General features: G+C 42.5%; 1 protein-coding gene across 2 annotated transcripts; it reads right to left on the bottom strand.

Moving 5' to 3' along the window:
• Positions 1–3,684: 3,684 nt before the first annotated feature.
• On the bottom strand, positions 3,685–9,955 carry Tmem52b (transmembrane protein 52B). 2 transcript variants are annotated; one of them, XM_087659363.1, is made up of 6 exons: positions 9,622–9,894; positions 9,378–9,526; positions 8,232–8,275; positions 6,224–6,262; positions 5,581–5,747; positions 3,685–5,190 (listed from the first exon to the last, which is right to left on the bottom strand). In XM_087659363.1, exons 2-6 carry the CDS (start codon positions 9,459–9,461, stop codon positions 4,946–4,948), a joined length of 579 nt encoding a protein of 192 aa, XP_087515489.1. In that variant the 5' UTR covers positions 9,462–9,526; positions 9,622–9,894; the 3' UTR covers positions 3,685–4,945. The 2 variants fall into 2 exon arrangements, with proteins under 2 accessions (XP_087515489.1, NP_001103030.1); NM_001109560.1 differs by having other exon boundaries at positions 4,772–5,190; positions 9,378–9,955.
• Positions 9,956–14,345: the final 4,390 nt, after the last annotated feature.

Genomic DNA, 14,345 nt, shown 5'->3' with positions numbered 1-14,345 from the left:
ACCCCATGTAAATCTAAAATCTTGTTACAACAAAATAAAGTCAGATTTAACAGCTTGCCCTCATATAAAAAGCTTTTAAAATATATGAATTTACAAACCATACTTCTGCCAACCAAAGGACTAAGACTTTTCTTTTTCAGGTACATATTTCTTTATCCAACTCATCAGCTTGTTGTGATGGTCCTGTCCCCTCAAATACCTGTATATCTCTTCATTCCTCCCTTTACTATTATGGAAGGCGGTTTTACTCCATATTCTTCCTTTTTAAGATTTACTGATTTTAGTCTCTAACAAAATAATTTTATTGACGATTACTATTGGTCTTAGTTGACAGTTTGGCTGGATTGAGAGAGGTCTACAGCTGTGTCTGTGGGGGGTTGGTGATTCCTCAAAGGTCTGGCAAGTAGCACAGTGACTACCCAGTAGACAAAACCTGCTCTGAATGTGGGCAGCACCTTTCACTGTGCTGGTGGCCTGGATGGAAGGAAATCAAGAAAGCAGAGTGAACAAGCCCCTTCCAATTCTGAGTGTCTACATTGGCTGACATCACCTGCTGTCCTTTAGACTACAGCATCTTAAGACTCTAAACTTGGGCCCTTGTTGTGTCTGGGCCTTCAGGAAAGTTACACTGTAATCACCAACGACCTGAAGAAAATTATAAACCACCAATTTCCTTCAAGATGGAAAATAATACAGTGTAAACCAGGCATGGTGGTGCAGATCTGTAATCCCAACTATTTGAGAAGATGAAGCAGGAAAGTTGTGTGTTTAAGACCTGCCTGAGTAAATTTAAGGTTAACCTGGTCAAGTTGGTGAGACCATTTCTCAAAATTAAAAAAAAAAAACCCAATAGATGAAAATCAAAATGTCCATCTTACAACTTCTCTGGCTAACTCTTTGCTATTCTTGGCATGGTATTCCTCAAATGATACTTCTTGCTTAAAAAGATCCTACTAAACTAATGCCACCATGTAAAGCACCATTACCCATTAGTAGTAGTGTTTCTAGGGAGGAGAAAATATTCTGGCTTCAATGGTAATAAACAGAAAAGGGAACAGGAACAGATATATAGATGTTTGGGGTGGTGGGATAAAAAGTTACTTATGGCTTTCATTCCCTCTCTGAACCAGGGCAAGAGCCTGCCTAGACTTAGTAGATTGACAGTGGGGAATTGGTTAAGAAGAGAGAAAGTGATTTGAATATGTTTCAAAAGGAATACAGCACTTAGCATAGTAAATATGGAATTAATGCTAGATTCCCCAAGAGAGACTGAAGACTGTGATCCTACTGTGGATGAATGGAGCTGTGATATCTTTCTCTAGCATCATTCATAGCAAAGACATTGGCACGAAACCATGTTATTTCACTGAACCAAGACTTGAGATTTAAAAATTAGGTATGAAGCTATTTAGGAAGGGATTAAGAACTTGAAAACAGTAATGAATGTGACTGGGTTTCTAACATGTCTTAAGTTGAACAGAGAAAGAAGTTGCAGGATTTTTAATAGCCATCCACCTTTTAACTTTCTTAAGTCAGTATCATCTTGAACAATGAAAAGCCAATGTATTAGTTGGAGCATAGTGGCATACCTCTGTTATCCCAGCTCTTAATCCTTGCTCTTAAGAGGCAGAATTATTATTCACTTATCAGTGGATGTATGTCCTTTCAGGTCTGGGTAACCTCACTCAGGATGATATTTCCATCCACTTGCCTGCAAAAATTTTGATGTTCTCATTTTTAATAGCTGAATAGTATTTCATTGTATAAATGAACCACATTTTTCTATATCCATTTTTTAGTTGAGGGACATCTGGGTTGTTTCCAGCAAAGCACAGAATACCCATGATACAACTCAAAGACAGTATGAAGTTTAACAAGAAGGAAGACCCAAGTGAGAATGCTTCTATTCCACTTAGAAAGGGGAACAAAATAATCACTGGAAGCATAAAAAGGGAGGGACTTGGGTACCAGAGGGGAGAGGAAGGGGGAGAGGGAAGGAACAGGTATGGGAGAGGCAGGAGAGAATCCTAGAGGGCTAGGAAAATGAATGGAAATATGCAGCTGCAGGGAGTTAAGGGTGGAGAGGAATCTCTAGAAAGTCCCAGAGACCTGAGATGTGAGAAGCTCCCAGGACTCAGTAGGGATGACCTTAGCCAAAATGCCCAATGGTAGAGAGATAGAGCCTGAAGAGACCACTTCCAAATGATAGACAGGGCCCATATTGGAGGGATGGGGCCACCCAACTACCTTCAAAAGTTTTGATCCAAAATTGTTCCTGTCTAAAAGAAATGCAAGGGCATAAATGATGCAGATACTGAAAAAAAGGCCATTCAGAGACTGGATCAACTGGGATTCATTCATGGGCAGGCGCCAAACCCTGACACTATTACTGATGCCATGTTGTACTTGTAGACAGGAGCTAGAGTGGCTGTCCTCTAAGCGGCTCTACCAGCAGCTGACTGAGACAGATACAGATATTTATAGCCAACCATCAGACTGAGGGCAGGATCTCTATGGAAGAGTTAGGGGAAGGATTGAAGGAGCTGAAGGGAATGGCAACCTCATAGGAAGAACAACATCAACTAACCTGGATCCCTCAGAGCTCCCAGATTCTAAGCCACCAACCAAAGAGCAAACATGGGCTGGTCCATGGCCCCCAGGGCACTTACATAGCAGAAGATGGCCTTGTCTGGCCTCAGTGGGAAAGGATGCATCTAATCCTGTAGAGCCTTGATACCTCAGGGAAGGGAGATGCTGGGAGATGATGAGGTGGAGATGAGGAGATGAGTGGGTGGGGGAGCACCCTCTCAGAGCCAAAGGGGAGGAAGGATTGTGTGAAGAACTCTGGGAGGGGGCAACATTTGGAATGTAAATAAATAATTTAATAATAATAATAATAATAATAATAATAATAATAATAATAATAATACATAGGCAGGAAATTGGCAGGTCAAGGCAAGCGTTGGCTTCATAGAAACCGGGAAATTACCTCAGTCTAGACATCTCCAAAGAAAAGATAAGTAAGTGAAGGGGAAGAAAGTGAAGCCGATTTTGTGGAATGCAGGATGACTGGATAGCTTTCTTGGTGGTGGTGATGTAAAACCACCCTAGATGCTGTTACCAAATCACACTCATCAGCTTCCCCAGGCACTCGGATCTGTGATTCAGGAGTTCCAGTCACTAACAGGTTACACTCACAGTGATTTTTCCCTCAGAGCTACAGTGAACATTGCAAGAATGTATTTAATGAGATGCAGCACTAATCAGCTCCCCTCCCCCATCCAATCATCTCCCTGGGGCACCCCAGCTAGTTACCTGCAAAACAATTTTCTCAAATACCCCTCTGCAAAGTGTGTTCGGAGAAATCCTTAGATTTTTTTTCAGCTGTTTATCTCAAGCAACACATCTTTATTGATAAAATAAAGGCTCTTCAGCTATGGCTTTACAATAACATAGCGGAGAGGCAAAGGACAGACCAGAACATACTTCTCAGTGAAGTCACCACAGGGCACTGAAGAGACGATAACAACAGAAAGAGTAATATGTGATGCATGGAATATCTTTACAAATCGTGCCTTGGGTATTTGTGTTCTTGGATGTGCACCATAATGTCTAATTTACAGATGAGAAAATCATTATTCCAGGATTTGAATAACTTCTCTCAGTAGTTTTTTCCAGAGTACATCTCACTCCTTTGATTGTAATAGCAGTACTGTGGAAAGTAGTACATGACCAGAATAGCTTGGCACTCACTTTTTTTTTTCTTAAAGGTTTATTTACTTATCTTATGTATTTAAGTACACTGTCGCTGTCTTCAGACACACCAGAAGAGGGCATCGATCCCATTATAGATGGCTGTGAGCCACCACGTTGTTGCTGGGATTTGAACTCAGGACCTCTGGAAGAACAGTTAGTGCTCTTAACAACTGAGCCATCTCTCCAGCCCGGCACTCACTTTTGATGCTTCCATCAGAAGAAGATCCAGGCTTAGGGTAGCACTGAGAAAAGGAACATACATAGGACCTCAAAGGAGTGAGTGCATTTTCCATTATAGTTCCACTAGATGGCAGCATGGCCCACCTCAAGAGCCAGGATGAGTCTCTCTAGACTACATGGTGAAAGTTTGCATCCTGAGAACAAGAAGGAAAGAAGCAGAGACATGCTTTCTTTCAGAGCTAAAAGGAGTGTGTGCTCGTGTGTGTGTGTGTGTGTGTGTGTGTGTGTGTGTGTGTGTGTGTGTGTGTGTGTGTGTGTGTGTGCATGCATACACACGCACGAGTGTTTGCAGGACAAAGCACTGGAAAGTTGCTAGGACCATTTCTGCACTCTATACAATGTCTCACACTTGTGGGTTAGACCAAAATGTTAGAAAGGTTTGGATGTGTGGCATATACTATATTAGTGTCTCCCCTCTCATATCAGCAAGCACCTCTAGCTTTACAATATGCAAGTCCAGGTGGGGATTATATGGCGTACCAAGTTGCCATGGTGATTCAGCATAAAGGTGGTTGTTCCCTAGAAGAAAAGATGCATGGATTCGGTGCACTGATGTTAGTGGCTGTGCTCAAAGTGTGTTTCCCTTCAAGAATAACAGTTAAGCAGAGGGACGAGTAGTTTGCAGGATCTTAGGGTTAAAGGAACCTTATATGCATGCCATAGTTGAAGGAATTCAAGATACCTTAATGTTTCATGCTCTGGTAGTAATCAATATAGCTAAAGATGAGCTGCAAACTTTGAACTTTGAATAAGGGGTTAGAATTCAGTTAGAAATCTGTGTATCAGAAAAAGCATATTGTCGTGAATGAAGAGTGAAAACCCATCTTGTTCATAGAAAAATGTCTAGATGGCACCCTGAACCTTTCTGGGTAGTCCAAAAGATTTCATGTGTCTGGGGATCTTTCCAGACCCGAGGATGCCTTGGACATGAGGAACACCGTCATCCCCATCAGTGTGATGGGGTTTCTGTCCCAGGAGACTCTTTCCCTGTGGGAGGCAGCTGCTTTTCCTCTGGGACAGAGGGTAAATCAGGAGCTTTCTGCCCACACCTTGCCACTGTGAAGCGGCTCATGCCAAGAGCTTCCTCGTAGCCCGGGAGTGTGTCCACAGAGGAGGGCAGCTGGCCCAGGGAGCTGTGTGCCTGAGCCACTGCCAGGATTCTCCGTGCTGCGGGGCCAAACACAGACTGCAGAGCTGTGAAGGAAGACAGAGTTAGTGTAGAGATGATGACATCCAAAGGCCATGTCCTCAAACATGAGAGATCTACATCACACCTAACGTCTCTTTGTCTTTCACACACGTTCAAGCTTGTTACCGTGACCTTTGAAAAACTTTACAAAAATCCTTCAAGAAACTCTGGTTCCAATATTTTACTTGGTTCATCGATTTATCGTCAGCCAAAAACTTGAGAATATAGGCAACAGTGATAGCCCAGGTCACCACATTCTTTAGTTTCTGGAAATGAAAACTACACCCAGTTCTCAAACACTCAAGGCTAGTTCGCAAGTTGCCCTACATGCATTTTCAAACCGTTTAATACATCTTTAAACGTGAACCCTAACTTGGTGTTCTGAATAGACTCACATGTAATGGTGTTCTGGAGAGTGCTGTCGTGGTCAAAAGCAATGACAGTCACTTCATAAGGCGGCGGGGCCCCATCTTCCCCATTTTCCGGACGGTTCAGGCAGCATCGGAAGCATACTGAAGTCAGACCACATAGGAGTAGCAGCGCGCCAACTACCACCAGCAGCCTACAAGAGCCCACCAGTCAAGTCCAGGCTGTACTCAACTGTTTTCCCAGCTCTGATATAAATATACTTTAATGTCTGATCGCGATCGTTGTTGTTCTTTTAGAGAACACAAATAAAGCTTCAATCCCAAGGGTTTCATTTTGCACATATCGGTTATTGATTTCTCAGCAAGACTAGGCCAGTCAGGAGAGCAAACAGATAGTCTGAAAGGACTGCTTCTTACTTCACTGTGCAGAAGCATTTCTTAAGCACATGCTGGGGGAGAGGCACCAAAATCCTTTGATGCTGGCTGAAAAGACTGTATTGAAATAGGAAACCGTGGCATATTGTCACATAGGCTAGAGGCGAACAAAGGAAACTTTACTGTGAAATATAGCTATGTTTCTTATTCACCCTAAGAGCCAGCACATGAAAAACTTTTTTTAAAAAAAGGACACCTGAAGTCTTTTTGAGGATGTTTCATATCTCAAACTTACCATATATACCAGAGATGCACCCAGTCGGCAGTCAGGCAACTGTGGACAAAGAATGAAGTTTATTATAAAAAATGATGCAAGCTGCAATAATCATGTTATATCTGATACCACAATATAATTTAAAAAACATCAAGACTGACTTTTTTGTTTTTGTAACTTTGTAACCTTGCTGGCCTGGAACTTCACTACCTAAGCCAGGCTGGCCTTGAACTCACAGAGATCTACCTGCCTTTGTCTCCCTAGTGTTGGGATTAAAGATGTATATTACTATGCCCAGCTAAGAATTGCTTTTGGAAAAAGTCCAGTGTAACAAGCTGAATGGAGTTCTATAATGCAGGTGGCATTGCTATGCAAAGCAATTTTATAGTCACTAAAACTGTCACTAAAAAGAGTGGCCCTGAGAAGAAAAACTTTTGTGGGTTTTTGTTTTACATTTTTTCTTTTGTCGGATATTTTTATTTACACATTAAATGGTATCCCTTTTCCCAGTTTCCTCTCCAGAAACCTGATATCCCATCCCCCCTCCTCCCTGCTTCTATGAGGGTGCTCCTTCACCCACCCATCCACTCCCTCCCACCTCCCACCCCCTTACATTCCCCCTACATTGGACAGGACCAAGGGCCTCTCCTCCCATTGATGCCTGAAAAGACCATCCTCTGCTACATATGCTGCTGGAGCCATAGGCCCATCCCTGTGTACTCCTGAGGGGAATGGAGAGAAGGAGAAGAGAAACAGCTGCAACAAATTTTGCAGCTGTCGACACAGAATTATTTCCAAGCTGATAAGATAGAAAAGGAAAAGAAGATGTCCCCATGACCACTATGAGCTGCTGAGATGGAGATTCTTAAGAGTTAGGCATACAAATGTCAAAGGAGTAGTTTTGAAAACAGACGTGAATATCTAACTCATGTGCGTATGCAGCCGATAAAATGTACACATCTGGAAAGTTTCAGTTGAAAGCATGAAAGGAGCCATATTGGTAATTTGTATTTCACAAGTTCTTGCAACATCCTCCCCCTAAAAAGGGCCTACACTTTCACATCTAAACTCAAATGATGGGCACATCCACTGAGACCAAACAGGAAGGGAGAAAAGGGAGAGGCTGGCTTCACAAGGAGGACTGTGTGGGAGAGACTAAAACTGCAAGTCAAGGGTAGACAAAGGAGTGCATGCTCCTTTAAAGACATACTAGCTGTTTCATTAAAATAAAATAAATGGCTTCTATTATATATATATATATATATATATATATATATATATATAGAGAGAGAGAGAGAGAGAGAGAGAGAGAGAGACCCATTCTGCATTTCATCTTTGCTCACTGTTCCATAGAAAATATACTTTGTATTTTCCCCTGAAACACTGTATCATCTTGCTTTTCACATTTGTCATTGGTTCAAATTCTTTCACTTCTACCTTAGATTCCAAATGGCAACAAACATCTGAATCCTCAATGTCACCTAGCCAGATATACACAAGCCAAGTCATCTAGGCGATCCTAAACACTTAATTCCCCTCACCTCTGACAGAGCTGATTTCAGGGAAATGATTCGATGGCAGAATGTGTGTTTTCCTTCAGCACAAACAGGATTGTTATTGCCCATCCTTACTTGAAACCAAAGGTTGCTTTGGGATTTGGAGTGGGCACGCTGCTACGAGAATCCCCCAAATAGAGAAGCCAATGACTGACTGTTGACCCCAGTCTGCCCTGATGAGTCACTGGAAACCACAGCTAAAGAAGCCTTTTGCAGGTCTTTCTGACTACATGTGTTTAAATTAAGTGTGCTATGTTGATGAGAAGACTGGCTTGCAAAAAAAAGTAATAAGATAAAAAAGCACTCTTGGTAGGGTTATTCTGAGCATTTGCAATGACACACATGTCTAGGAGGGTAGGTGGTGACCATTTAAGTAAAAAAGGAAGTCGGGGCTGTCTGGTTCTCTGCTGACATTTAGCCTCTGTTTGGGTGTTGGCACTTTGTCCTCCTAGCTTGAACTCTAAGATACTTACTGGTCAGTGTTGACACAGTTCTCCTCGCCTCTGGCCCCAGGAAGCTGTGGGAAGGAAATAATCTCAGACATGGAAATGGTCACATCTGCAGTTCTCAGCAGCCCTATCCACTACCCATCATGGCTGTGCCCTGTCAGACCTACTTGTAAAGATGAGGACAGGGCCACAGGGTTGTTCTGTACTGGCCTGTGACATCAATCATTCCTTTGACTGATAACTACATCTTGTGAGGCAGAAGTTCCTGGAAGAGCAGGGATCTTCTATGGGGCTTGGGCCATGGCTGCGCATCATTCCATGGGGAATGATGCACGGACCTTTGTGTCAGTTTGTCACCCTACAAGTCGTCTGACTCATCCCCTGGGACACTGCAGTTGTCTTCCTTGTCCCTGCCCTGTTGAAAATTGAATTCTAGCTCCACTGCTGTTCTTTTTCAGCTTTCAACACATCAGTAACTCACAACACACGAAGAGCAAGTGAGGGGACAAGATGTTAAAAAGCAAGAGGGGTAGAGAAGAAATGGAGACGCAGAAACCAAGAGAACATATAAGAAAACTCTATTTTCACATACTGGTTAACGTTTATGGGAAGCAGAGCAGACAGCCTGCTCCCGGCACAGGAATGTGACACAGTCTAGTTTCCACAGTGTCTTGCTCAGCTAGACTTCCTAGCTATGTGAACTTGACCCTGGTATTTGTGGAGAATCCCTCACTATACTGACCCTTTTCTCAGCTAATGGGTGACTCATGGGTTTTTCTTTCACAGAGGAGTAAAATAAACTGCTTAAAATTAAGGAGTCCTTAAATTATTAAGGAGTCCTTTGGTACTGGGGACTCACTGGGTAAACCCTGCACCCTTGTTAAAGTAGGGTGCAACAGCGTGGACTATCTCTGATTGTCCTAATTTCTTTCCCTCTCTCTATGAGCATCATTCACTCAGACACAGACACAGACACAGACACAGACACAGACACACACACACACACACACACACACACACACAATTCTGAGACAACACCATGCTACTCTTTTCTCACTCCCTTCCAGATTCTATATCTGTTTTTGCTCCATCCATTTCCTCCTAGAAACTGTATAACTAATGCAACAAGCAAAAGAAAATTTCTCCCCACCTTTTCACAACTGAACTCACCTGGATGAAATAAACCAGGCCAGAGGCCATCAACACCTGGGCCCAGGCTGTCATTAGGCTGAACATCTGGTCCAGAAGTGTCATGCCAGCTGCATCTGCTGTATCCTTTCCCTCCTCCGTGCCATGTGGAACTTGGTGGTCCAGAATTCCTAAACAGAGTTTTTTTTTTCTCAGCAGTAGATGATCAATCTCCCTCTCCTTATCCCCTTTGACTTTATATTTTAGGGTTTCTGTCCCCTCTTGCCTTTCAGTTTCCTTCTCCTTATTTCTCTTCACATGGTCTCCACATTTGCTTCCTCTCCACTTCCTTTCTGGTCTCAAACTTTCCTGTGTATTTCATCTTTTTTCCTCTGCCCCTAATAAAACAGCATTCAAGAAGAACGCGTTTGTCCTCTGAATTAGACTTTTTTCCCTAGTTATAATGAGAGACTTGGACCTGAAATAGGTCAAAGGCAGATTGTGAGTGGCCAGATGTGTTCTTGTGTTCATCGGGAAACTGGTTACACACTCTTGGCTCCTGGGTGACCGCTGAAGTCTGAAAGTCACTCTGCCAATCTACCTCCACCCCCTCTCCATGTGATTGGCATCCCCCTTCTTGCTCCTTGAAACTCTCCCCTCACTGTGTTGATAATCAACCCTGCTGGTTCTGGGTCATTTATTGCAGCCACTCAGAAGAACTAAGGGATTCCAAATGAGCTAAAAAGCTACCCCATCTTTAGAGTAGGGAATGGGTGCTATCAACAGTATCTGCCTCTTACTTCAGGTTCAGACACACAGGTATAGTTTTACATTTTTTCCCAAGATAACCCCCCTGTTTCTCTGCCTCTTTCTCTCAGTCCTCACCCCTCTTAAAGCAATATTGTCATGTTGCCACTTGAGAACCAGGCACAGTGCATACAATTGTGGTTCCATCTATTGAGGAGGCTGAGACAGGAGGATTATTTGGGTCTAGTTCAGGAAAGTGAGACTACCCTAGGCAACAGCAAGACCTCCATCTTAAAAAAAAAGACATTATCAGTAATAAAATAAAACTTGGAAGTCATGTTTAAAAATAAGCACATCACATGGAAATGATATAAAGTGGTTATAAAAGAAATATTATATGGGGCCGGTGAATGCCTTATAAATGACTGACATTTAAGGAGGAGTCTTTTACCCAGCCCAAAGTACTAAGTAAGAACATTAAGGGTTTGTTTACAGAGACATGCCCATTTCACAATTAATAAAATTACATTCCGGCTGCTTTCTAATTGACGAGGAGAGGCTTTAGGGTGGGTCCTTAAGAGGGGAGTCTGTGGAGTGGGATCCTGATGAGGGGAGGTTGTCAGCTGAGTTCCATCACACTCAAGGTCCCACACAACCATGTGATCTTATCGTGATGGTATGATGTGGGAATGATGAATACAATTTCCTGTTCTCAGCTAAGGAGAGCCAATAGTGAGAGGACTCTCTGATACAATGTTGCTCTCTCCAATTCTATTCATTTTTTTTTTAATAACATAGTCTCTCCAGTGAAAAGTATTTTCCAAATTTCAATGGAAACCTCTGTGAGGCAGAAGGCATTCTATAGGACTGGAGAGCAGGACTTTAGTTACAGCCTTTCAATAGGCATGGGCCTTCCTGTGCCTACTTCTACAGGGGAAAATAATAAATGACCACTGAACTAGCCTTGCCTGTTGTTTCACAGAGAAAGGACATCAAGAACAAGGAGCCATCTTGTCTGGAATATTTTTATTCAAGCACCATGTAATGGAAAACCACATGACACCCCCCCCACACACACACACTTTTCCTTTTCTTGTGGGAAAGGCAGTAAACCAGCATGTGTTAAGAGCATGGTTCAGGGGTGTGATCTAATCTCTTGTTGACCCCTTGTTTGCTATGGGATCTTGGAGGTGCTCCATCTTTCTGTCCACTCAGTTCAATCTGATAGGAAAAGCACTCTGGTTCTCAGTATCCACAGACTGACTCGTAAACTCCAGTCCCAGAGGAATCTCATGTTTTCTTCTGTTCTCCTTGGGCATCAGACAGGCGAGTAGTGAACTGTCTTACATATGATGGTTCCTTCTAATCAGCAGGGTCATTACTATCCTCTATGCCCCTATTCTGTCTGTCTTTCTAGCAGCCTTTTCTAGATGGCAATATCCCTTTGTAATAGTCTTTTTCTTGAGCAGTTCCCATGCCTAACCAGGTTATTGCTTTTCCTACCCCCACCAGCCTTCACCTGCGCAAACAGGTTTCCCAATTACTTTGGCTTTCCCCCATGGCAGTTTCTAGGCACATGACTGCAATCATCTTTCTTGACCCCAAGCTTCTCAGCAGGCTTGAACAACGCAGGCTTCAGGCTTGAACAGCCCAGGCTTCAGTTAATGACTCCCTTGTTTTCTGTTTCAGAATTACTGTTACCATTTCTTTTTTTAATCCCCTACTCAGGAAAAACTTCCTTTGTTGATCGTAATGTGTCAATGCCCTGTGACAGTTCCCATCACAGCTTTAAAAATAGGAAAAAGATGATAAAGGGAAGACCATTCATAGACAAGGTCCATGAGGCATAAAGACAGAGCTGGGCACAGAGCTGGGGGTGTCGAGAACATTCTCATTACCAGCCTACACAACCCCATTTCATTAAACTTGTCAAACATTAGCTTATACTCATGCTATGAAGCACTGGGACTGCGGCCAGTGGGAAGTGCACATACACTGGCCTCTTCACCTATGCTTCAGGGAGTTGTTATTACAGCCATTCTAACAAATGTAGCCAAAGAATTGCAAACGTGTGGTTCTTTTGATTATTCTCCTTCGACCTTGGTTGTCAGGTGCCCCCTCTTCCCCTTCATTTCTATGCCTGAATGAATAGAAACCAGGAATATTGGTACTCTGAGATACCAACATCAAGCTGTTCATGACTGAGCAGTGGGTTGGGCTATCTCCAATGATCGAGAATGGAGAAAGTGGCAGAAGTCAGTTTTATTCTAAAACCCTGGCTATTTCACTAAGAAGCATCTATGTTTTAAGATCCAAGATTATAGCATAGATATTAAAATTTAACCTCAGAGACATAGAAAATCAGTAAGAGCATTAAACAGGAGGGTTTTTTTTTCCTCCTTAGAGAAAGGATTTCATGTCTAACTTCAAACTTTTTATGGAGCTAAGGGTGACTTTGACTTCTGATCTTGCCTTGCTGACCCAGTGCTGGGGTTACAAGCGTGTGCCTCCATTCCCACTTTTGTGAAGTGTTGTTGATCAAACTCAGAGCTTTGTGCTAAACTTGTGGAAGGTAAACAAGACAGAAGAGTTCAGTTTATCAAAGGATGTATGGATCACATGCCATGTAGCTCATTACTACAAGTTACGTGAGCAGCAATCCGAGGCAACACATACATACATACATACATACATACATACATACATACAGACACACACACACACACACACACACACACACACACACACACACACACACCCTATCAACATTCACAGCAGGACCAGAGGTATGGATAAAGCTTAGCTTGTTCCATTGCTTGGGATTTTACAAGAATGAGATCAAAGTGCCTGCATAGTAACATTCTTGAAGGCTATCTTGGCAGAGAACCCAATCACCCCTTTGCAAGCCCTCTTGGGCAGAATATATTTCTTAGTTCGCTGTAGGATTAGTTTAGTCATGCTTCTATAAAATATTCTAATTGAAATATAATTGCATAATTTTCCCTTTCCCTGTCTTGCCTCCAACCATTCTCATGTACTCACTCCTGCTCCCTCTCAAATTTATGTGCTCTTTCTCTTTAATGGTATACATGTATGTTGTATGTATGTATGCATGTATGTATGTATGTATGTGTATATCAGGGCTGACCATCATCCTTGGAGAAGATTATTTCTCTCTCTCTCTCTCTCTCTCTCTCTCTCTCTCTTTATGTGTCTGTGTGTGTGTGTGTGTGTGTGTGTGTGTGTGTATTAACAACACGCATGGTAATTCAAAAATTCAGTGACTAAACTATACCTGAACAAAAGGACAATGCCAGTAGATATGCTAACACGGAACTGGGAAGTCTCATGGGACCCCACTCCTAGACAAAGGGCTATAGGCAAGCAAAGAATGCTTATTTAAATCTTAATGATGAGCCCAGAGAGACACAGGGAGAGGCTTCAGCACGTTCCTCTTGTGCCTGAAGTAATTTCTTGTGACCTTTACTACATTTTAGGTTACAGCTCTGAGAACATAGGCTCAAAGACATGACATTCCACTGAGGTGTGACACCTGGTGTCACAGAGCATTCTGGATTCCTTCAGGTCTTTACAGTTTCCTGGAAACATCTCTGTAAAGGTTTAAGCACAAGAGAAAAGTCCAGGTGTGGTAGTATGGTGTCACCTTTAATAGTAGGACTTGGGTAGAAAAGGCAAGAAGATCTCTGTGAGTTTGAGCTAGTCTTGTCTACCTAGTGAGTTCCAAGCCAGGATTACACAGGGAAATCATCATTATAAGTAATTTCCTGAGATTCTACGAATCTCAGCAAAATCAAAAATTAAAAAGCCACTTTGGAAATTGAGGACTATATCCAATCAGGACCTCACTTTCTGGCACTCACTCATTCCCCAGCAAAGAAACACTGGTAGGTAGTAGGTAAGAAGGGGCATTGGGTTTTTAAATGCCTATCTGTGATAAGCTTGTGTTGACTCTGTGTTATGGTTTTATGAACTGTGAGTAGAAACTTTAAGTGGCCAATAAGTTGGTTTTAGCATGTGCTATGTAGCCTACATAAGAAGAGAGAAAACACAAGGCTTGGCATGGAGGAGGGATACGGAGTCCTACATACACTGTCAGTATTGGTGGGTTTTCCTATGTAACTTCCTAGATACATTACCAATTCTTCTTTTATCTAACCTCTTTGCCCCACCACCTTTTTCTCTCTGGTTTATAACAAAATTCATCTATCATAGACTTTTGTATACTCAAACTCCCCCCAAAAA

Source organism: Rattus norvegicus, chromosome 4 (assembly GCF_021556685.1).
Source record: "Rattus norvegicus strain SHRSP/BbbUtx chromosome 4, alternate assembly SHRSP_T2T, whole genome shotgun sequence".
Classification (NCBI taxonomy): domain Eukaryota; kingdom Metazoa; phylum Chordata; class Mammalia; order Rodentia; family Muridae; genus Rattus; species Rattus norvegicus.
This window is presented reverse-complemented; position numbering and strand designations above follow the sequence as displayed.

Coding starts and splice junctions, on each gene's coding strand:
- Tmem52b (NM_001109560.1), bottom strand. CDS start 9,461: ATGACACTTCTGGACCAGATGTTCAGCCTAATGACAGCCTGGGCCCAG. Junction 8,276..9,377: donor GCCTGGTTTATTTCATCCAG/GTGAGTTCAGTT, acceptor TCCTTCCCACAG/CTTCCTGGGGCCAGAGGCGA. Junction 5,191..5,580: donor TCTCCAGAACACCATTACAT/GTGAGTCTATTC, acceptor CTTCCTTCACAG/CTCTGCAGTCTGTGTTTGGC.